The sequence below is a fragment of the Terrapene carolina genome, unplaced genomic scaffold (assembly GCF_002925995.2).
Source record: "Terrapene carolina triunguis isolate 2854851 unplaced genomic scaffold, T_m_triunguis-2.0 Scaffold69, whole genome shotgun sequence".
Taxonomy (NCBI): domain Eukaryota; kingdom Metazoa; phylum Chordata; order Testudines; family Emydidae; genus Terrapene; species Terrapene triunguis.
This window is the reverse complement of record NW_020664420.1, coordinates 12929220-12954914: the sequence shown is the minus strand read 5'-3', so window position 1 is coordinate 12954914 and position 25695 is coordinate 12929220. Positions and strand designations below refer to the sequence as shown.

Sequence of the window (25695 nt, the reverse complement as noted above, 5' to 3'; positions counted from 1 at the left end):
AAGGGTTTAGTTTCAGGGCCATTTCTATAATAAACCTGTTATTAAATGACTTGTATAAAAAAGCAATTGCATGATTAACTGAAACATTTTGTGCTTGTGAACCTAAATCTGAAGAAAAATAGTGTTTTTGCTTATTTATGAAGTTGATTAACATATTTGATTTACAGCTTTGGATTGATTCCTGAAGGCCTGCATGTATAATATTGCTTTCGTTTTCCAGGAATCTAAAATTTCCCATGAAAGATCATTACATTTCTCCATTTAGAAAGTAAAACTCTAAATATATTTGTCCTTTTTATTTTCCCCTGAAAGCAAAGTGCCATTGGGAGTAATTTGTTACTCCTCTGGCTCTTGGGAAGCCTAGTCCAAGTTCCATTCCTGGTGCCAAGTGTTGCATTTTTCTGGGTTTTATCTTTTCAATGACAATTCCCCTGGGATTGAAAAGCAAAATAGTTGAAAATTCCATTGGCTGGAAGCAGAAACATTTGCTACCATTGCTAAACTGGGAAATAAAAGGGCCTATGAGGGGTCAGCTCTGCCCTCACCAGGCAGAGTCGCCTTAGGTAGTAAGTGTTGCAGCACTGTATTATGAGGACAGTGTTAAAAATTTTTGTATCTCCTCCATCTTGCAGTTTGGCAAGTGAGAATGATGGTAGCTTTTCTCCATGTCTAGCTCCCAGTCCCTTTTTTGAGAATTTTTCTAAAAGAGTATTTGGCAGTTAGAATCCGGTGTCTTTACTATTTTGAACTACCACGAACTCACAGCTTCCACTGACTTCAATGAGAGTTTCAGGAATTCAGCACCTTTGATTTCTAAAATATGGACAGCAAGGTGCATAATAAAATACACTCATTAAGATTAAATAATATTCCTGATTCTTTAAAAAAAATTGCAGAGAGATTTCACCTGATCCTGCAGCCATAATATCCACTGAGGTTAATGGGAACTTTTCCTGTCACCAAGCAGCAGGATCATTATGTACACTGGGTCAAATTCACAACTCCTGCACAAGCCCAAATAAACATGTTTTGTGCAGGTGAAACAAAATAGCAGCTGGGGGAAATAGAATCTACTTCCCAGTAGACTGCTATCTAGCCCCTCTATATGGTTACTACTCCAACTCCCGTCTGCAGCCTTGCCTTGATCCATAATTGTTGATTGTTCCGTTAATGCGAACCCTGACCTACTAACAACCCCTCTTTGCTCTGGCTTGTACGGAGTTGGCAGTTCCCTCAGGTGTGCTATACACAAGGAATTTGGAGTCCATCTACAGCAGTATACCATAGCTTGCTTTCCCCCACAGTATGGTAACCCTATGTTAGGGTCCTTCCACGGTGTTCATATAGCTCAGTGAATTTCAACCACTTAGCTGCTTTATATGACGTGACTATGTAAATTAAGCTTTTTGTTAAATGCACAAAATTGATTCTACAGTTCCTTAACTTTCTTTTCTTTTCTTTTCTTTTCTTTTCTTTTCTTTTAAAATGGAGGGATAACAAAAAACCTTTTTAAAAAAAAAAGTCACGTAGGAAAATAAATACTTCGTTAAAGTTTTAATTGTGTTTCTTTAATGGTTTCGAAAACAATGCATGCAATATTCAATCCAGGCCAAAATTTCAGATTTGTTATCAATGTAAGACTTCAGCATTGACAATTACTGTACTTAAAAGCTCCTTGGATCAGGTGTTGTTCTACCATATGGACATTTTAATTAGTAATAAACACGTTGGTCTGGATACAGTAGTAGAATCTACAAAGCATGAAGACCTGCCTTATTTTACTGGTGTAATATTGGTGTGAATTTGTGTAACTGTCTCTGTCTTTGCATCTCCCGCTCTTTCTGCGTGTGTGTGTGCGCGCGCGCGCGTGTGTGTACATATATTGATATTGATAGCTATATAATTAAAGTTATATAGGTTATAATATCCACGGAGTAAATAGTTTATTTCTGTATCTATGCAATAATCTTGGAATCGTGAGATAAACTACATTAATTTAGCACCTTTTGTCTTCTCTTCCTGAACTATGCTCATTAATTCATCTATGTCAGGAGTACTTCTAAAGGGATACTCCCAATTAAATATATATATATATGTATTATATATATATATATATAAAAGTAGCTTCAAATACTACACTCACTATCTCTGCTCATTTTCCTGTCCCCGTTGCTGTGTGAAGTATCTACATAAACAAAAGTGGAAAGAAACTAAGTGATTAGGTCAGGGAAACATTGAAATGGGTTATACACAAAGTACTGTTAAATGCACAGCATAAATAACAGCTGCAAGACTGTGGTCTTGTGGTAAGGCTTTACACTGAAACTCAGGAGAAATGGTTTCAATTCCTGTCTCTGCACCAAGCTTTCTTTGTGACTGAGCAAGTCACTTAATCTTTCTGGCCCAGATCCACAAAAGGATTTAGGTGCCTAAGTAAAAAATTTAGGCCTTGAAACCCCAGCTATGCTGTTGTTCAACCCTGGAGGCCTAAAATCCCTTGGTGCCTAACTTTCCACTGTTAAAGTTCTCTGGGTTCCTAAATTTCTGCTTTTGGATATGCCTCAATCTAGGTGCCTAAGTGCCTATCTCATGTCTGAACCCCAGCAGGATCCTCAAACTAGGTGAAACTAGACGCTCACCTGTGGGGCCAATCTGGCATGCCAGGTGATGGAAGAGGAGCCCACACTGTAACCTTTAACCCAGGGGTTAGGAAACTCACTCAGGATGATGCCTGATGAGAGGGGATATGAACATGGGTTTCCCACCTGTCAGATGAGTGTCCCAACCACTCATTCTCATGCTTTCTCTGGCCTAATACATATTTATTTATACACAGTGGAACTGCTTCAACAGGAGAGACTGAGACCCACATCAGAGTATAGTCTTCTCTTGCCCCCCAGACATTTTGTTTGGAGTTAGGCATGAGCTGCTGCCATTCTTGGAAGAAATGCCTTAGGCATCAGACTCTAAGAGAGTGTTCCCGGTTTTGAATCCCAAGCAAATATAGGTGCCTCCTTCCAGCCCAGACTTAGGCGCCTAACGCTTGCTGAGGGGCGAGGCTTAGGATACACCTAAGTATCTGCTCAGTATCTGCTATTGGTTAGATTAGGTGACACCTTGCCTCATCTGCATCTTTTGTGGATCCCATTCTTAGCTCCTGTCTCTCCCCATACATAGCATAAGGAGCATAGGCACCTATCTCAGGGCTTGTAGATTCCACTGGGTGGCTAGGAACTTAAAAGTTAGGCACTACAATGCCTGAGTCCCTTGGTGGCTTTGGGCCTGTGTGCCTCACTGTAAAAGTGAGAATAATAATACTTCCTTTCTCCCACATTTTGCCTATTTAAATTGTAAGCTCTTTCTAGCAATGACAGTCCGTTTCTATGTTTGTACCGTGCCTAGCACAATGGGGCCCCAATCTTGGTTGCAATTTCCAGTAACTACTGTAATACAAATAATAAATAATGATAGCCAACTAAAAAATTCCTCAGAGAAATATCTTTTTCTCTAATCTCATAGAGTTACCGTAGTCTTCGGTGTTATTTGTACCAATAGTAGGCTTAAAAAAACCCTCAATTTTAGAGAGAAATGTGTTTTTAAAGTTAATGGTGTCCCTTTTTCATATAAGACATCTGAGAAAGGGATCCTTTTTGAAATATAAAGAATGTGCCACAAAATGTGTGTGGAGTAGAAGCCCAGATTTGTAATCACACTGGTCTGAGTTCCAATACCAGCAATACTAAGTGCTAGGCCAATGATAAATTTAGGTTCCTATATCCTAAGAACCACCAGGACTAGAAACACTGGGCCTTATTTTTTCTTTGACATTTGTTTTACACTGGTTTAGCTCCATTGATTTCAATGGAGTCACTCATGATTTATTCTGGTGTAAGTGAAAAAGTGTTTATTTTTCTGGCATGCTGGAAATACTGTCTTTCCACTGAAATACACAGCATCCATTTCTAGCTTGGCTTGTCATGAGGTATCAATTGTGACATCTTGATTTATCAAAAAACTGTTTTAGATTGTTTTTAGAAGCCTTTATTAGTTCTAATGATTGTCAGTCTGAAGTTTGTACATGGTAACTAAGACAACAGGGCTTTACAGGCAGAAGGATATAAAAATAGCAATAGAAAATTTTAAACCTATTTTTTAAAGAAAAGAACTCTGAAGAGATTTATGCAAAAGCAAAATACAAATGCATATCATTTTGAGAGGAGAAAGAGGACGGGAGGGGGCTGTCTTTTGTTCCTAAAATGATACAGGCTCAAAAATTCTAAATTAAGACTTCTTACATCAAATAATTCCCAATATTAGTGTGTCTGTTATGCAAGATTTCATAAGGTTATACAATGAGAGTAAATTGGAGCTCATGTATAGCAAACATTCATATTTTAGATATTTGAAGAACAGCACTGAATGTGGGGAAAATATATTTATATATTAGATTTAACTCAAGATGGTCCTGAACCAGAATTCCAGAGCATATATATCTCCCTGGACTGTCAGAGTGATAGCCGTGTTAGTCTGTATCAGCGAAAACAACGAGGAGTCCTTGTGGCACCTTAGAGACTAACAAATTTATTTGGGCATAAGCTTTCGGGGGCTAGAACCCACTTCATCAGATGCATCCAAATAAATTTGTTAATTTCTAAGGTGCCACAAGGACTCCTCGTTGTTTTCTCTGGACTTTGTGAACCCACCTACAGAATTTGGCCATGGACCCTATCTATGTATATAAGGGTGATTTAAAGCCATGGATCTGAGCTACTCCATACTTTGGAGTGGTCAAAAATCCAAATCTGTATCTGAAGTTTGCATTTTGAACGCGTCTTAACTAAAGTAGGAAGGTGCATACTGTGTTGGGGTTGGTGGGGTTACAGTGCTGAATAACATTCGTTTTGAATAAGCAAACTTCTTTAAGTTCTTCTTTGACCAGAAGAATAATTACAATTTACATATTTACAAACCTGTTGAAAATTTCAATAGTGACCACAGTTTCACTCTCCAGAAATCCTTGAAAAGGTTGAATTCTGCCCTCAGGTACAATAGTATCACTCCCGTTGACTTCAGTGAAAGTTGTACCCAGGTAAGATGGGAGATTTTCCGTTGACTACAATGAGCAGCAGAACGGCTCCTCATGGAAGGCAGCATTGGTTCATCCTTTATGTGGCCAAGATTTTTATTTGTTTATTTTTTAAAATGGGATATAAAAATGGATGTTTAAAGTTAGATTCCCAACTCCATTCAGGTACCTAAATAAGTGCCCTCGTGCTCAAAATTCTGTGTATCCAGCAGCGTCAACTGAAATCAATCAGAGTAGATGGATTTGCTGTATTTTTGAATATGAGACTATTCATTTAAGTGCCTAAATACAGATTCAGCGTTAGCTACCTATTTTACAAACTCTTGTGTATTGCCCCCAAATGCTCCCACTGTTGGTACCAAAGGTGCCAGTTGAGAACAGACCTGTTTGTTATTCAACCAGATTAATTTGATACTTCTGTAGAAACCTCTTTCAGTTCTGTTTACCAATTCAGACTTTCCCCAAGGAATTTGGTGCAAATAACAGTTCTTCTATTTAAACTGTATTATTTTTAAATTATTTTTAACGGCAGTTCAATGTAGTTAAAACAATTTTCTCTTTCTTCCATTTCATTATTTGCAACTATACACACTTTCCTTTGGGCAAAATACTGACTTTGCTACAACAATATTCCCTGGCTTCTAACTCCGTATAACTCCATTATAGTCACTCTGCTTGTAATGACACCTCTTTCTAGAACTGAACAATGTCTATCTTTAGATAATGGTGATAGAAGAAGAGTAGCGTAGTTACAAAGAAGGTAACTGTGGGTTGTAGGCTAGGAAACCACCATGTGTATTATGAGTCTTTTACAGCGGGCTAATTCATTGCAATTGAAGTCTTCAGTTAACTCAGTAATTTGATTCTGTTATTGGACAAACCACAGAATAAAAAAAGGAACATGTCAGTTGTGACCCCACAGCTGTTCAGTTTTTCTGATTTAAGAAATGAAACTAGTTATGAACATGCAAAGAGTCCTGTGGCACCTTATAGACTAACAAACGTATAGGAGCATGAGCTTTCGTGGGTGAATACCCACTTCTTCAGATGCACGCATGAACATGTGTATGTTGGTACAGATTCCGCTAAGCGTTTGGAGACTGGAGGGATGGCCATTTACTGGCACAGTGAAAATGAAAGGAGTCAAACTTTAAAGATCTATTAGGTCTTTTAGTCATTACTTTGGCAGTGCAGGCTGACAATATGGACCCAATGCTATAAGTACTTTATAATCACAGAGTCCCAGTGACTTCATTAGGATGACTTGCAGGAATGGCAGCACTACTTTTTTGGTAGTGCCAGTTTTAGGTGAAGCGGATTCCATCCTTTCCCTTGAGAGACTTTTCCACAGTCTCATAGAATGCATTGTCAGAACATTTTTTCTGAAAGTGTCCTTTTCTTAATTTCTCTCGCTCTCGTTTCTGGGTCTTTAACAACTTACTAACACTATTTTATTGTGTTTATTAGTAATAGAAAGGTTCTATACTTAGAAAATCCATCATCTCAAAATGACTTATTCAAATCCTTTATTTAAATGTGTATGACCATAATAATGAAGAAAAAAGAATTCTGATGAATATCATATATGCAAAGCCCATAGTGGGGCCTTCTAAGGGGTATGCTGAAAGGGAAACACAACATTTAAAATTTAATAAAAGATAGAGTAAGTCAAAATAAAGTCTATAGTCAAACTCCTTAATTGTGATGCATTTGCTGAGTTTCCCTCTTCCATCGTCGGCCCTGCTCTGATGCCATATGGTCTACCATGGAACATTTAACTTGTCAGATATAATGGATTGTCCTGGAAGCAGATTTTTGCTTTGAGCGCTCGGCTCCTTTCTTGCATTTCACTCTCAGCTTCAGGCTGCAGGATGAAGGATTGTGGTGGAAATGCAAAGAAGAGACACACAGTTGATTCCCCTTAAGAGAGTGACCTATATGCCACAAAATTTTACCCACGTAAAGAGGCATTATCCCTGTTGCTGACCCTAGCAGGCTGCATGTCAGAACCATTTAAATTTGTCTGGACTTAACAGATTGTGCAAATGTTTCAGAATCAAGTGCTTAGGAATAATAAAAGCTTGTCATTTCAACTTATGCAGTAACAGTGCAGCTCATATTGGCCAAGAGATGAGTATTATTTATTGTGACCTACATGTAACCTAAGCTGCTTGGTTTGTAGACCTTGTGAATTAAGTTCATCTCCCAAGGCTACTGAAATTAAAAAAAAAAAAAAAAACCTGACATGGAACCCAAATAGCCATTATTCCTTTTTTGGGGGGCAAGGCTAATGTTAAAGGGCTCTTTTCTGTGGATGGGCCAGTAGCAGTTAATTATCTTAATACATTTTGCAACTTGTAACCGGAGGCTAAAAAATTTTCACCTCCATGCTTGCCACACCTATCTGAAATGAACGATCCTGCCTTCCTTGAAAGATTAGGCTTCATTCTGCAATAGTGAATAAAATATTTTGATTGGTGGATTCTTAAACATGTGTAGTAATCTTAAAATGGTTCAACACAAATACAAACTTGAGTTAATACACTGGTTTCTGAAATAATCATGAAAAACAGTTGGTGCATTCTTCCACTGATTAGAATGCAACTTTTCTAAATTAAATAAAATCTGAAAATAATGACATGTCTAATCTTTGTGGGTAATGTATCTGTCTAGTTCTGTAGGTAATTTAAGTATATGGGTGACATCTTGACCTAATTGAAGACAAATGGAGTTCTGCCATTGACTTCAGTGGGGTAAGGATTTAACCCATAGAGAATAATATATGTATAAAACTAACCTGATTTTTTTTTTTTTAGTTCTCTACTCAAAATTCCTTACTCAGGCAAAACTTCCACTGATGAATGGGAGTTTTGCTTGAGTAAAGATGCCATAGTTTGCATTTAGTAGTGAATAATTCTAAGTATTTAATAGTCTAGAAAGAGGAAGAGAATGCTTTCCATAGCAATGAACTTCTTTGTGTATCTAAAGAAAACATTTTTAGATTTCTTTTGATAGTCATTTTTGTCATTGTTCATCAGACATTGTGCTGATTAGTTTGTGTGTACTGATGTGATGAGCTTGTCTGTATTCTCAGCCCAAATTGTTATGACTAAAGTGATTTGGAATGTCAGGTCTCAAGTGTAAACATCTTAGGGTGTGGATGCCCTCTGCTGGATATTGCAGAATTGAGTATACTGGATACATGATCATAATATGTTGCAATGTATATACCAGCTCACTTCTGCTTTTTGCTATATCCTGTAAATTTGTGGTTTGATTCCCCCACCCTTACCCCTTTTTATTTAATCAAAGTTATACAATATGTAGCCTTGTCACTAAGGAAATAGTAAAAGTTCAAAATATAATAAATATTAGAAATGTTTTTTTATATTTTTCTATAGCAGGCTGGGTTACAAATAACTGATATTTATATTGAATTGAAGCAAATTATTGCATTTCTAAATTTTAAAATGCTACAACATTATATGTACTTCTGCTAAAAGTGCAAAGAGCACTGAGGGCTGGGAAAATGGAACCAAAAAGAAAATAGAACCAATTTTGTATTTGATTTTGAAATAAATTAAAAGGTGACTAAATAATTCTTTATGTAGGACCAGTTTGATGGGAGATTCATGTAAGACCTGAGGTAACCTTATAGTCAGACTGCTAAAATGCTAGGTTTTTGTGCTTTTATTTTTTTGTTTATAAATTATGACATAAGCACTGAAAGCACCAGTGACTCCGAAGTGCTCTGTATTTTAACCAGGTAAAATGCTAATGCAGAGGACACACCTGCTTATCATTGTACCCCTTTGAATGGAAGGTATTCCTAAATTGGTGTGGTGTCTTGTTGGATTAATATACTGTTAAAGCTAAAAAAAAATGAGATTACAAGACTTGTTTTACTTTTAGGACAAAATACAGCCATCTAGTCAGAATGAGTTTTGTTGATAATGATTAGATGTGGATTTGACCCATCATCCTAAAGATAAGACTTCTAATTGATCTCTTGATCCCTAGCCATGTCCAACATGGTTTGTTTTAGTAACCTTTTAATAAAGGTTTCAATAGGGGAGGGTTTACAGTCTAAAGATTTAAAGCCTGTACACATAGGTTGTATCAAGGTTTATTGTCTTCTTTCAGTTCTGCTCCTTTCATGGCCTTAGATATGTATCTGGCTTGTTTTAAAGTGATTCTGTTTTCATGCTTGAGTGAAAACCCAGGTTTCCAGATACATGATAAAAATCTCCTGAGCCATAGTCCCCTAACAAATGATAAGGAATTACCTTTGAATATACTGCAATTAAAAAACTATGAGGTTTGTTTAGGATAACAAAATATGCAACATTTACATTCTACTCTTATGTTTTGCTTAAAAATTCAGGCATTATCACAGAAATGTTTCTTTTTTATTGCATACTCGTATAAACTTTGACCCTTTTTGTTACCTTGATACTCACTCCAGTAAGATTCTATGATATTTACTATTTTGTAATGATTATTTATTCTCGGGATTATCTTTTGATATTTGCAAGTGCCAGAGCTGGATGCTGGTAGGATATGGTGCATGCATTTACTAGCGATGTCTGCCTCCCTCCAAAATAAAATTGAGTGAAATTCTGTGGCCTCTGTTATGGAGGTTTTCAGACTTGATGGTCATCCCTCCCAGCCTTAAAATCTGTGAATCTATGAAAAAAAGGAAGGGAATTATGAGTTCAGAGGCATTTTAAATTTAGGAAAGATTATTATTTAAAAGAAAAATAGCCTTTCACCTCTACACATTGGAGTTGAGTTGAATAGTTGTTCATTAGTGAAACATATTCGGTTGACCTGAGATTAGTTTCTGTAGAATAAACAGTTTTATGAGGTAAACAAATTTAGAGGTCCATCACGCTGAGGTAATAAGATTTCTTTAACCCATGAAATGTAATTTCTTCAAAGCCCATTGGATATCACCAACTGTTTTTGTTTAAACACTTTCTTCATGAAAATTCAGTGAGTTTGTTACATTTGTATTCTGCTCCCAGTTAGTGAATGTACTGGATACAAAACACGTTTCATTGCTCATTACTTGCATGTTTCTATTACTGTTAAGAAATTATAATACTGTCCTGTGCACTGATTAAGGGCCTTATCCTGCAAGGTGTTGAATACCTGTTGCAAAGTGCTGAGCAATTTCAGCTCTCACTGAAGTCAGTGGGAGCTGGAGGGTACTCACCTCTCACAAGATCAGACCCTTAATGTATAGTGGTTATATAGTAATATATTATCAAGACAAGTAGTAACTTTCAATGGCACGAGTAAATGGTTTTATTCTTACAAATCAAAAGATTTGAAAGAATGGGACTTCTCGAGGAATAAGGTACTGTTTTATATAAAAAAAGTAGCACAAGTTGGCCCCTAGTACATTGTCAGCAGTTTCTTATTGTTACCATTTTAAGTGCCAATTTTTCAAGACTTTTTCATTTAAAAAGCACACTAACAAAAAGCCATGCTCTTATATACTGTAGTAGATGGGTAGATTACGGAGATGGGATGTGTAAGCAGCTTGCCTCAGTCTTTTGACTTGGGATCAATATTTTATGAACCTGCAGGCACTGCCCCCACAGCTGCCATTGGCCACGATTCCCGGTCAATGGGAGCTGCTAAGCCAGCGATCTGGGCGGAGGCAGCGCTTAGAGCTGCTTGGCCACGCCTCCGCCTAGCAGCTGAGCAAGGGGGTTGTCGCCGCTTCCAGGGAGCCCTCCAGGAAAGCGCCGCCCAGAGCTCGCCTCACCCCATCCCGTGCCCCAACCCCCTGCCCGTCCCATACCCAAACTCTGCTGCTTCTGTGGGAGGGGCCACAGGGTGGGGCGCGGTGGCCCGAGACTGCCCCAGCAGCGGCTGGTGCATTTGGCGCAGGGGCTGCCTGAGCTGTCCCTGAGCCAGGCGCACCGGCCACCGCAGAAGTCACGGAGGTCGCGGAATCCGTGACTTCTGTGGCCTCGTGACAAACTCGCAGTCTTAACCAGGGCCCCATTGTGCTACACACTGCATAAACACAGAACAAATATTAGACTTTAGTGAAACTTGCTTAGGTATGCAGTCTTGAGCAGGAGGCATTTGCGGGGCCCACATTCTTGCTACATTTTCATTTGGCTTTGACAGCATAAAGAGTTCATGCCTTTGATTCTTTACACACCTCCTCTCTATCCCACAACTTGCAACTCTATCCCTGCAATGTAAGCAGTAGGCAATAGGGGGTGCATTAGGACTGAACACGTGTAACCTGGTAATGCATGTGGAGTAGCCCCTTGGCTACTGCCTGGTCCTTGGGATATGCAAGAAATAGACTCACCTATTTAAGAATAAAATCAAGATCAATGAGTTGAATTAGTGACTAACTATGAATTTCCTTGCTTTAGGTTGTTTGTCATTTCCTTAATGTTTTATTTTAGTGTAGGTTTTTAGGATTTAATTTCCTTTATATTTTGATGGTACTGTTTAAAAAAAAATATATAATCTCCCCTTGCACTGGCATCGTAAAGTCTCTAGGAACCATTACTGTTTACTGCATGTCAATGTAAGTGCAAAAAGCCTCTTTCATTTAAAACAAAAGAAAACAAAACTTTCTTCCACTAATATTGTGTAAACATCTCTGGCACATTTTAACTGGGTTTGATGCCATTAAAATTATTGGGATTACTACTTCCCTTGATTTTATATCTAGTTTGTGGGCCCTTCTTTAGATCTGATTCAGCGTCACATACCGTTGTTTTGTGTTGCACAAATTACAAATTTAGCTTAAAATCTGCAGGATTTTTCTTATTGTCAGTACTTCACATGTAATACAAAGAATGAAACAGCTCATTGGCATGATACTTCCATTACCATTGGATATGATTGTAGTGTAAATCATACTATGCAAAACCCCATTGAAATAAATGGGATATAATGCATTATGCTTTCTAGACATAAAAGTATGAGAGAAACATAGATAGCCCCAAATCCTGTGCCCAGCTGGACTAACTGGGTTGGATGTCTGTGTGCAGGCAGAAGGAAGAAGAATTATACCTCTGCTTCAGAACACTGTGGCATGTCTATGCTGCAGCAGGGAGCCTGCCAGCCTGTGTAGACATACTTGGCTAGCTAGACTCAGGCAAACATGCTAAAAATAGCCGTGTAGATGCTCAGGCGATGTCTTGGGCTCTCAAGCCCACCCGGTTTCTGGGGTCTGAGCTTGGGTGGGTAGCCCAAGCTATGGCCCAAGCTGCAACATCTGTACTGCTATTTTTAGCCCACTAGCTTGAGCTGAGCTAGCAGTAGTCTGTCTGTCCAGGCTGGGAGGCTCACTCACAGCAGCAGTTTAGACGTACCCTACTAGAGCTGATCTACAGATGTTGCTAAAGCCCAATAGCCTCTTGGGTCCTTTTGCACTTGCTCCATGATGGACAATGGCTATTGAATCTGTTTGGCAGCAAATCCACCTACTCTGCCCTCTCTCCTTGCACAGGACTAGTCTCCAATATACACAACGGATGTGCACATCTGTTCTGGCTCCTGGACTCCTGCAATGCACTGCACCCTTTCCACCATTCCAAAAAATAATGAGCAGCATGATAAGAAAGCCAAAACAGTATGAAAAGTAGCTGTTGCACAAAAGGAATAGCAACTGTTCAAACGTGAAAGGGGCTGGTTGAATTCTCTTCCCCCCTCCCTGGCATATAATGAAGGGTGGGGCAGTTCTGGTTTTGCTTTCTTAGAGGGAAAAGATGTCAAGGCTGAGAACTTGTATTTTAAATTTAGTCTGATTGAAAATTTGAGTAATTTTAATTTATAATCTCTAATAATTAAAATGAAAATCCTGACAGACTGAAACACTGCTATTGTAAGATCATCATCATAGAATATCAGGCTGGAAGGGACCTCAGGAGGTCATCTAGTCCCAATCCTCTGCTCAAAGCAGGACCAGTTCCCAGACAGATTTTTGCCCCAGATCCCTAAATGGCCCCCTCAAGGATTGAACTCACACCCTAGGTTTAGCAAGCCAATGCTCAAACCACTGAGCACCATGTTGCTTGTGCTGTCCAATAGGTGCTGCATTTGAGCCCAGTGGTGGCTCCACATTAGTGGTGAGTTAAATGATTCTTGATGCCTATCTATATAAGGGCCAATCCTGCATTTCCTGTGCACCGAAACTCCAACAGACATCAGGGAAGTATAGAAGTAGGTGAGTCAGGCCAAAAGTCTCATGATCCTAATGATGATGTAAATTAAACCTTATTATTGGTATATTAATAACATAGTGCATTGTATATTGACCAAATATGAAACTATATGTAAAGTTGAGAAAAAAATTTTCCATTCCAAACCAAAAAGTTGCTCGTAACTTTCTCCAAAATATACTTTAGGTTTGACATTTATCATGCTTGGTGATTTTTCCCTCTCCTTAATTTGTCATTCTCCTTGGGTGGACCAATCAGCCCATCCTTGAGATGCTCTTGAGACACCCTTTCTTCCATGGCTGGTGAATGCAGAATACAGGAAGAGGAGACAAACATCAGATTTCAAAAAATGTGAGAAAATACATGATGATGAAATAAGAAGTGGATCTGAACCAACCCCCCAGATCTGAATAGCTCCAAATTCTGAGCTGTTCAAATTCCAACTCAACTCAAATCATATTTTTTTAACTGGCCTTCTCTTTGTCATGGACTAAAGCAAAACCAAAATCTAAATATGAAATCTCGGAGTGTTGGAAATCTGGATCTCAATTTTACTGCTTGAGCTCATCTCTAGAAAAATCTGTCAGACATGAAATCAAAATAAACATTGAACTTAAATCATCTATAACAATAGCTGTGCTTCCTTTTTCCTTAGCAGATGGAAAGAGTTGCTTCATGTCTCCTTATTCTGCATACTAAAGACAAGGTGCCCTATCTCTCAGGGCAAAGGAAAATATAGTGGAGAATTAGATGACTTGCATTTATGCTTTGGAAGTTGCTTAAATTTTCTACTTAATTTGATTAATTTTTCAAAATGCACCATGGAGAGGCAAGTGGCTTCTTTATTGATTGATTGTCAATCCTATGCTGCTCTCTTTCTTACAGTAAAACTAAAATGATAGCAAATGTAGCTTAAGCAATCATTTAGTTCAGTTTAGATAAGCAATATTTTTGTTTCTTGGGGGGTGTTTATAGAGTATAAAACTGCAGATTCAATGTTTTTGTCAGAAAAGAGGAGCTGCATGTTGTTCGTTCTTTGTTTATAGTTAGTTTGATTGGCATACATTGTGTCAATTAATTGAAAAGATTTTTTTTTAAATTACTTCTGTTAATAATAAAGATGCTTTCTATACATTATTTTAAAGGCACGGCATGCATCAAAGTTATTTAACACTCTACTGTAGGTCAGCTACATTTATGAAGCTTTGATTCAATTGTCAGAACATAAAGCCACATAAGGATATATCTTTTGTTACATGTGCTCGGTGCTAGAAACAGTTGGCACATTTTAACATTTGGTCCTCTAGGTAGAAAAATTAATCAAATGTCTGACAAGATTTTTTCTTGGTCTGTATTTCAAGCTCCCCCCCACCCTTTGCTTACAGCAAATATTACTAACGGGTACTTTTAGTTTTTAAATTATGGACATCAGTACTCCATGCAGTAAAAGACTTGAGCGATTAATGCTACCCTTATGCCTCTTTTGAGTAGTTTTAGCCATGGGGCTTGGCACTGCCACCATTGTCTTTGTGCCAAAAAATATCCGCAGCGGCTGCCGCATTCTAGTACTAGAGGGTTGTCTCGAAAATTCCGCAGTGAATGCGTCGGGTTTCTACATCACTGTAGACTCTCTTTTAAAACATTTTTAAAAAAATAATCTTTAGCTTTTACAAACCTTAGTTAGAAAACACACACCACACACTGTTGTGTTAGGGTAACTAAAAACGATACGTAGCGTACAGTAAATGGAGAAATTCAGGAGAAGCTTTTGTATTTGTGATCACAAATAGTTACTTTAAGAGCCTACTCTAGCATATTATCAGCACTCTTGCAAATTTTATTATCTGAAACAAATGTGCCAGTGAATTTTAAGCAGAAAATCAACATCAAGACTGTAGCTAATTTTAAATGGACAATTTATACAAAAGATATTTTTCCTACAAAATGAAGTGTCATTACAAAAAAAATGTTAATTTCATAATTACAATTGATCGTGAATGTGTGTGTGTGTATATATATATATATATTTAAATGGTTTTTTGATTTTCTGAAAAATTGTGGTTTTGTTCTTAATAGAGAAGCAGATTTCTAGCTGTATTTGGTAACAACAACAACAAAAGATGTAATAAAGTTAAGGGCTTACACTATCAGAATGAAATGTTTTCACTCATGATCTCCAAAGCTATCTGTTTGGTGGTAAAAGTGGATGCTACAGATGAAATCTTTACAAGGAGCATAATCCTTAAAAAAAAAAAAAAAAAAAAAAGTCAATCTCCTGCTGGCTGCTGTGCTGCTTTGGTACCTCACAGACTTCGACAGAGTCCTGGACGAGTGCCCATTGATGTCATGGAAACACTCAAATTACTGAGAATGATTCATGTCTATGCTGTTCTCTTATCCTCCCCCACACAAATAGAAGTAGATTTTTAACCCTGACAACTTGTAATTTGCAGTGGGTTTATTTTTATATCTGGATAAATATTTTTTAACAACTGAAATTAAGATGAGGCAGCTTGTATCTGATATGATAGTAAAGAAGACGACTGATACCCATGCAACAAATGAGAATTGCTTTCAGAGTTTCTTGTGTTGTGGCTTGTACTTAGCTTACACACACACACACACACTACCACCACCATCATCCCTTTTCAATCCTTAGCATTTTTTTGTACTGACTTTCTGACTTTAAAACAAGTAGCCCTATTGGGGTGATGTGAAGTAACACACATAACTTCAGACACACATCGGCAAGATGTTTTCTCGGTACTGGCCCCAGGATTCAAGATTAGAATTTGATTGTCATTTCAATATTGTTTTTTGGGGTTTTTTTAGGCTTCCTCTGCACTGAATTTGTAGGGATAACAAAATAGATGTTTCGTCCCATTTTTATTACCACACAGAAGTCCTTTTGGAAGTTACTAAATATATACAAACAAATTCTGCATATTGTTGGTTAATTTTTGTGAAGTAATGAGTTTATTTAAAAAACAAGCCACAAAAATTCTTAAATTTTTATACAAAGTTTTTATGCTTTTGTTTTTCACTCCAGGGACTAAAGAAAGAATAGAATATGATTACTTTATCCCAAATCTCTCTTACAGGCCAGACCTCATCAATAATATTTCTCAAGAGATATAGTAGCTTTATATATTAAAATAAAAACAGCTGACAAAATGGGATAATTTTAAGAACCATTAAAACTTACTGCATACATTTTCTGTGTAATAATCTGACACAACATAGGTATTATCTCTATAAAAATCAGAAAAACTGCTAAATTATGTCTTGTTCAATTGACTGAAAATGAGATTTAGTAATAGTTTAAACTGCCATTCAACACTTGTCTTCAAGAAACACAATTTTGTCTTCTTAGTCCACTTGTTCTTTTTTTCCCCAACACAAAATGCCGACAAAACTACAAGCTTTGCTTGATCAATGGATATGTTTGTTATTACTACAGCATGATGTTTCCAAATAAAGTAACGTTTTTGTCAGGAAACTATTTTGTAATGAATGTGTCCTTGGTAGTGATATTGAATAAATGATTCACTTTGAATTGGTAATGTAGTGTGTATAGCCAGTTATTACAATTTATTATAGGTTTGATTGGGAAACAATCTGAACCTTAGATCTGGGCTCCCAGGTGTTGTTGACATTAATATAAGTTGCATGTGTAACATCTGGCCCTTAGTAGCAAGTATTGTATGTGGCATTTTCTATGTTCCTATCTGTAATAAGAGCTTCAGAATTATCAACAGTGCCCTTAGTGATCTTTGATTTGTTCTTGTACATTTTGTCTGATAATCATCCTACCCATCCCCCTGTCATTATCCTCACCAACTCACGGGCCCTTTATGCTAGTATGTATTGTACCAACCTTCCTGATTGTTCTTTGTTCCACTTGGACATTGTTTAGTGATATCCAGCTACAACTTAGCGTTCTGCAGCAACTGTCTCTTTCCTGATCAATTTTGTACAAGACCAGTCTTTCAGTTTATAAAAGATCTTTATTTTACTTTTAAATATGGCATACCTGTAGCCAGTGCTATAGCTTGGCTATTGGATCTGTGTTTTAAAGGCCTACTGAAAAAAATTAGGTACTTAGGGTTGGCATAGAGGCTTGGCAGTCACTGGGCCTCTGTTCAAGTCCCAGCACTGCTGGTGCAGTCGGAACTTTGGTGGAGAATGGCAAATTTCCAACCAAATTTCTCTTTCCCAGGTGTAAATTCCATCATCACGTTGATCATGAGGGAATTTACTCTTGGGAAAGAGAGTAAAAAGCAGAATCCTGAACAGTTTCTTTGTTAAATTCGCCATCTGGAGAGCCTATGATTGATTAGCTCTGCCCTCACCAGTGAGTGTCAGTGTAATCAATGGGAATTACTATGTGGGGGTCACATTATAGGTAGCCTGCCTGCTGTGTAAATAAAAAAAAAATAGTTCAGCTTGTGAGTGAGAGATGGGGAACAAAAAAAGGGGGTACCGTTGATGAGGGGGTGAGAAGTCTGTTTCTATAAAGAAATGGTAGAATCCCTTTAAATTACAGTTTTAGGAAGTGTGTGGAGCGGTATGGCTAAGAATAGGAAGCTTATTTCCACGTAATCATACCCAGAATAAAGTGTTAATCCCTTTCTGTTGCCTACGTACAGTATGTGGTCAGAAGTGCCTGTTTTACTTATGCAAACACCGATACGGATATGTAGGTTTATTTCATATGAAATATATAGAGAAGATATATACATTTTGTAACATTTACACACCTATTTATTTTTTATTGACAGGTAAAACTGAAAGGGGGTCATATTCATCATATGGAAGAGACTCAAATTTACAGGGTTGCCACCAGGTAAGTGGTAATCTATGCAGTGGAAAGGTAGTGATAAATAGCCTGATAAATTAGCTTTGTTTTGTAAAGTTGATTATCCGTTTTAGAGCTTGTCTCCATGATACACAAAACTGTTTGCAAACAGGTATTTCTCAAAAATAATCTTTATCTGCAAATGTGTGTAATACAACTTCTGTCTGAGCTGTTTTAGTGGAGATACAGTTACAGGTTTCTATTAGTATTTAAGTCAACCTACTAGTATCTCTTAGGCCATTGTCAACTATTGATTACTGTCTTTTGAAACAATGTTGTACTGTTTCAGCATAACAGTTCCTTCCTAATGGCACAATTTAAGACATTATAAAAGTGGAAACACACCGCAGAGCATGTGTCAAACCCTGGTTTTGGATGGCTATTGCAATAAATTATAGTTTTCACAGAGTCTGTATGATGTTGTGTGAAAACAGGGTTGTACTGAGGGATAAAAATGTCTGTGAAAATATGATTTGTTGTCCCTTTTTGTTTCTGAATTGTTTTTGGCTGGAAGTCAAGGCCAGCAGGCTAACAGCAAAGCCGTCTCAAGGGAAGCATGCGTGAGCTAGAAAAATAAGAGTAGTTTAATTAAATAATAAAATGCCAATGTAATACAAAGGTATAGCATGTGTGTGTTTGTGCCTCTGTGCATTCTGCATTTGCATACTTTTAACTCTCCAGAGAGAGTCTGAGTCTAAAAATACTATCAATAGCCAAAAGTCTAAGCTTTGTTTCAAGACAATTGATTTTTTAAAAAGATGCTTTCTTTTTAATTTCAGTAGCAGTATTAATCACATGTTTAAATTCATTTTGTTTTCTGAACAGTGCTAAGCTTCCTTTCCTTTTTATAAGTGCACTAGTTTCTTACTTTGGAAAAGTATTGAAAGAAGTTAATAACCCTTTTTAAAATTCAAAGCTTTATACGTTTTTAATTCTGCCACACACACAAAAAGCATATTATTTCCCTAATGGAAAGGGGAATACTTGCTCCCTTCATATGGCCATGTTCTTTAATAATTCTTTAATAATACAGGGAAACAATATATTTTAAATTAAAGAAAAACATGTTTAATTTAGCATAGAAAAAGGTAAGCAGCCCTAGTAATTAAATAGAAGTTTGCCTTCAAAGTGCACACACGTATCTTTACTATATCTTGTAAAGCTGATATTCCACTCCCTTCCCTACATCTGTTAGCTATTTCAAGTTTTGACTCTCCGGCATACTCAGATATGCCATCAGCTCCATCCAGTTCTGCAGCTAAAGATTTGTTGAGATGAGACCAACTGTGGCTGGGTCAGGGACTGAGTACGGCACATGTTATAAAGCGCAGTTCATCCCTGTTTATTTGGAAAGAATTCCACAGGAAAGAAATTTGCAGCCATTCCAGTGTAACGGAAATATCTTTGGAATGTGAGTGCAAATGTTCAGTGCAGATAGCTTGGGCAAGGAGCCTCTCAGTGCTATGTCTAGTGTAAAGCTTTCAATTCCTGTAGAAGGTCTGTTCCGAGGTATCTGGTTTCGGAGTGCCAAGGCAGAGGTCATTAGAATTTTGGGGAGAAGGAGGTTGACAGCATGCTTCCCTTTTGCAGATGGTGATTGAACAGGCTATTTTCAGTGGGGGCCCCTTTTGTTGGCCAATGAGACAATAGTCTTGCTTGTCCCTGCTTCTTTTCTTACTGATAGGAATTGGCATGATTCCTTACAGCCATCAAGATTTCCTCTGCTGAGTAAGAGGCCTCTTCACTTGAGAAATCATCATTCGAATTGGTTGAGTTTTTCAATGCTTTATGTACAAAATAATGTATACTGGGCTTAAATTGGAAAGGGATAATTAGGGAATACTTTTTTCCTCGTTTAAAGCAAAACTATAACATTTTAAATACTACACAGCGCAGACAGAAAGGATAGGGATTCCTCCTTGTACATGTTTACCAATCCTGCCATGAACATATATGCATATTTATACACTTACCTGCAAATACCTATTTGATTATGGACACTACTATAGACTTTAAAAATCTGAGCCTTAATGTATTTGAAATAAATTACAGAATTATTGAAGTTCTCACAATACATAGATAAATGCAGAAAATTTTAGGGTAAAACTTATAATTCCATCATTGTCTCAATTGAAACAACTATGTTCTATATTCATTTTAGGATCCAGTTCAGTATAGTCCTTCTTCTTTTAAAATCCCTTCATACTTAGACCTGGTCTGTTTCTATTACCAGCCCACATCCCTGCAGTCATTTACCACTGATCTGATCACATGCTTTCTCTGTCCATATTGTCTTATCACTCTTGGTGCAAGAGTCTTCTTCTTCACAGCCCTAGCCACCTTCCTGTTTCTTTCCTTCTCACTAACTCTCTGTATCATTTCAACTCTCATCTGAAAATATACATTTTCCCTTTGATTATATTTTTTAATTTCTCTTTCACTCTGTTATTATTGAGCTCTATCTCACACTACTTACAGTAATCTGAGAAATATTTTAGGGCTCTAGAAAGACACAATACCAAAAAAAGTTGTGTTAAGTCTTCCTTAATACCCTGTATGAAGAGTTGTGCAGCAATCCCTATATTCACTGAAGTGATTTAAGGATGACTGATGAGCACAGATCAGTATATTCTTGAATCTGGAGCCAAAAAGGCCAACCTCAGAAACTAAGAGCTCCTATGGAAACTCCAGGAGACACTTTGCCAGAAGCAGGTGCATATATTATTACTTACCCTATGGTCCTGCCTAGGAGGCCCAGCTGAGATGGATGCTCCATTGTGCCAGATATAGTAAAAACACACAGTGAGAGACTGTCTCTGCCCTGAAGAGTTTACAATGTAAATTGGCAAAGAGTGAGGAAAAGGATGTATTATTAACTCTATTTGATAGATGAGGAGTTGAGGCACAGAGGGATTAAGTAGTTTGTCCAAGGTTACACAGGAAGGCTGTCACAGAGCCACCAACTGACCCAAGATCTCCTGAGTCCTAGATCCATGCCTTAAACACCTGACCATGCTTATTCTCAAGGAGTGTCAGAGTGTTTTAGCACCTGATTCCTTAGCAACTTCTTTTGACGGAGTGACCAATCAGCAAGCAGATGAAACCCTTAAAGAGGAACTGCCTGTTGTGTGTTGTGAACAGAATGGCCACCTGGGAGAAACAGGAAGCAGAATTCCTCTATTTTCTTACTAAAGAATATATTGCACTGGGTAGATGGTGACTCATAGACAAAATAGACCTGCGACTGATTATTAGTTTCCCTCTTAGCTGAGAGAGAGAGACAGACCCTCTGGAGTGTCCCATTCCTTTTTGTCTGTGGTTCATCTGGGGAAGGACAGTCTTAGAGTGCCTATTGAGTGAATTCTGTTGCCCAGTTATGTATAAAGAGACAGACCACTTCCATGCATCATGGCCAGAGTTCTCAACATGTGACCCAAAAAAGAAACTACTGAGCCCCCTTAGTTCCTCTGTCATATACCACTTGAGCTGGTATAAATAGCTATTGTCAGACTGCTGGAAAGGGTAGATTGATTATTTCACTAGTCCTTCATACCTGTCTCTGTGATGGTCCTGGTCATTGCAAGGTAACTGATTCAAGTATTTTCCTGAATGGGGTTATTAACTGAAGTCCTCATGGATCGTGGGACCAACTGGGCTTACTTGGAGTTAAGTTAGCGTGAACATCAGTTTCATCCTTGTTAATTAGTTTAACTGCAACCTTAAGATGATGTTCTGGAAATGTGTAGAGACTGAATACAAAAAGGATTCAGCTAGGTTGTTACCATGCTAGTCTTTTGTAGTACCCACTGTTCCTTAGGCTTCCCAGGTTTCTCACTTATAAGAATTTGACTTGAGCGCAACAAATATTGGAAAAAAACATTACAAGAATCAGGCCAAGTATGGGAATTCCAAACATGGATAGACGTCATGCAAGGTGATAACGAGAGCAGGTAAAGTAAATCCCCAATGCTCAAACAGGAAAGAGAAAAATATCTACCCTATGAACCTGTTAGAATCCTGGCAGGTACAAGAATGACAGTTGGTTAATCTTAAGGATAGACCATTAGATTTAGGCTTCCAGATAATAGAACTGTCAGGGTTCCCTCTCCACTCTAAACTCTAGTGTACAGATGTGGGGACCCGGATTTCCCCTCTAGGCAAAACTTTAAAGTTACAAAAACAGGGATAAACCTCCCTCTTAACACAGGGAAAATTCACAAGCTAAAGCAAAAGATAATCTAATGCATTTCCTTGCTATTACTTACAATTTGTAATCTTAGAGGCCTTTAGTTCAGGTATGGCTTTGGAAAATGTATTTTCCCTGCCCTGATTCCTCGCTGACCTGGAGACAACACAAAGGAACACAAAACAGAAAACCTTCCCCCACAGATTTGAAAGTATCTTCTCCCCTCATTGGTCCTTTTGGTCAGGTGCCAACCAGGTTACTTGAGCCTCTTAACCCTTTACAGGTAAAGGAGGGATTTTATGCTACCCTTAGCTGTATGTTTATGACAAGAACTATCAGGAACCATTAAAGTATCAATAGTTGAGGACTAGGAGCAATCTAGAAACCTATTGGAAGCTTTCAGGGATGTGTTTTTGTTCTTATTGGGAAGATGTCACTTACTGTCCCATCACATCTAAGGTAAAACCTGAATACCAGAGACAGTTTGGGAGTAATAGCACACGCAGTACAGCACGTGCTAAAGCTTGGGTTTATCACCAAATCCTGAGTGACTGGTATTGTCACATGCCCCTTCTTGCTAAACCTGAGAGGAGTGTGCAGATTTGTGTTGACTTATGATCCATATCTAGTGCTCTGTATAGGCGAGTTCCTGGACCAAGTAGGATAGCAACATTAGACTTGCTATCCTATTCATTTTGTCTTAAAGAAAACTTTCTCCACCTAAACAGCAGCAGCAAAGGCCTGGACTCTCCATTCCTTCACCCAATTGACATTAGTGAGATGTAAACTCTACTACACAGTATCCTATTTACCTCAAGGTGATTTTTAGTTCAAAGACTGGGACCTACTCCTGCTGCCATTGAAGACAAAGCAAAACTTCCACTGACTACAGTGGGAACAGGAACAGCAGATCACCTTGTGGGAAACATTCAGTTCCATTAAAGATGAAAAAATCTACGAAACTAGCATGATTGCGACCAAGACAATTCTCAAATATTAGGTGGAATCCCAGCTCCACTGAAACTCCCATTGCTTTCAATGGGACCAGGAATTCACCCAATGTCTTAATGCTGTCCTGCTTACCATTTCCACCAAATGGGGATTTTTAGTATGTTGGTATAAGGAGAGGTTATAGAATTTATTTGTCTAACAGTAATGCTTCTTGTTTTGGATGGCTAATGTTTTACACAAGGTAGAACAATACGCCTAGTTCCTGACCCAAAGTGTTTAGTCTAAATCAGCACTTAATAATCTCAGTTTAAACAGCTGCAGGTATAAAAGAGTTATGTGAAATGATTGTGACATAGAATCAAATCTTAAAAATAGTTTGTTTTATCAACAGCTCTAATAAGGGGGCTTCACTGCACTGTGATGACACTGATATGTCTCCAGAGGAAACAGAAGCATGTTCTAGTGGGTCTATGAATCAGGATATCTGGGTTCTGTTTGTGACTGCCACCAATTTACTGTGTGACCATAGATGAATCATTTCATCATTTTGTGCCTCAGCTTCCCATCTGTCAGTTGAGGATGGGATGTTTTCTTAATTCAACAATATTTGCAAAACACTGAGATCCTTGGTTGGAAGGTGCTGTAGATGTGCAAAATATTATCATTAGACTCATAGTATCGTATGCTGTGTACAGTAGTATGGATCCATTAATCAGCTGATAGTTGATGTGACTGACTATTACATGATGTCAGTGGTGATTTGTGAATAGTCTGGAGCCACTGAGATGTGATAAGCAAAAGTTAATAAAAAATCATGAATGAAGAAAGAGCATTAAAGCACTAATGTAAAAACAGCCTGGTATTTCAGAATTACCCCCTAAATTTCCAAAGTAGCATATGGATTGTAGCAGCATGACTCCTACAGGCAATAATGGAAGTCACAGTGCTTTGAAAATTTAGGGCTGTCTTTTAGCAGATGCACAGTAGCTGATACTCAGTTTTTAACACTTTTAATTAAAAATAAAACAATCCAAAGGTGACTAGTTGTTATTACTAGCACTTTGGGGGGAAAAGGTGGCTAAATTCTGGCCTTGAATGTGCTGCTCTCTTTGATGTTTACGAAATGCTCATTGAAGCCATTTGGAGACTCACCCACCTCTGAGGCCTGAAACTGGTTCTGGTAAAATATTGTATAGTTCAGGGGTTCTCAAACTGGGGATCAGGACCCCTCAGGGGGTCACAAGGTTATTACATGGGGGGGTCGCAAGCTGTCAGCCTCCACCTCAAACCCCGCTTTGCATCCAGCATTTATAATAGTGTTAAATATATAAAAAAGTGTTTTTAATTTAGAAGGGGGGGTCACACTCAGAGGCTATCTATGTGAAAGGGGTCACCAGTACAAAAGTTTGAGAACCACTGGTATACCTCTAACCCAATATAACGCTGTCCTCGGGAGCCAAAAAATCTTACCGCATTATAGGTGAAACCGTGTTATATCGAACTTGCTTGGATCCACTGGAGCATGCAGCCCTGCCCCACTGGAGCACTGCTTTACCACGTTATATCCGAATTCATGTTATATCGGGTCGCGTTATATCAGGGTAGAGGTGTATAGTTGTAATACAAGATAAAATGCTAAATTAGCCTATTTTATGTTTTTATTCTCCTCTAACTTAAAAAGTTTCAAAACTAATTATAACTAAATTAAAATCCAAAATGAGAACATATCTGCCAAGCTTCAGCCTGTTGCAAGATTTTGTCACAGAGAAAAAGGTTTATAAATGGTAAGTCTGACAGGGCATGAAAGGTGAACAGAAATGACCTTTCCTTCAGGGTCAGTACAAATGAACATTATTAGAAGCGTTTCATCATAAAAACAGCTTCTTCCTTTTTACTGTTTTTGTGGGTACCAAAGGACAGGCCTACAACACCTAAACTTTCTGCTTTGCTGAGACATTCCATCTTTCACTGAGATGATTACATTAGTAGCACTTGAAATCAGCACCAGAATCCTGATCAAAAAGCGGCAAATGTAGAAGTCCTGAAAAGTGAGATGCATGAAGCCTTTTTTAGCCCCCTCCCCCCTTCTCCGGCCTTGTCCCTATGCACAGACTGTGTCTTTCTCCGTACATACAATTTTGCTTTGATCTGTCAGTACAGGTCCCCGCACTTGGGTTTTGCCTGCAGAAATCCACACAGGTCCAGAACCTTCCAGAAAGCTCTGACTGTTGGTGGGGCAATTCCCCTGTGCCTGAAGCCATGGAATGCTCCCTGTGAGACTGTTTACATGGGCCTGTGCCCTCCCTCCCCTCCTGCCCCCCAATTTCTTCCAGTTGCCAGAGCAGCAAGTCAGAACTTGTTCTCCACTTTATTGAATAGCTTATAAATGCTCATGAATAGCTAGAGTGGA

General features: G+C 38.2%; 1 protein-coding gene across 12 annotated transcripts in view; it reads left to right on the top strand.

Moving 5' to 3' along the window:
* The window catches only part of TCF4 (transcription factor 4), a 322751-nt gene that overhangs the window by 148899 nt on the left and 148157 nt on the right, over nt 1–25695 (top strand). For all 12 annotated transcript variants that reach the window (XM_026649022.2, XM_026649017.2, XM_026649023.2 and 9 more), the window contains one exon: nt 18072–18136. In XM_026649022.2, coding sequence (XP_026504807.1) covers nt 18072–18136 — 65 coding nt within the window. The remainder of the gene's footprint in view (nt 1–18071; nt 18137–25695) is intronic.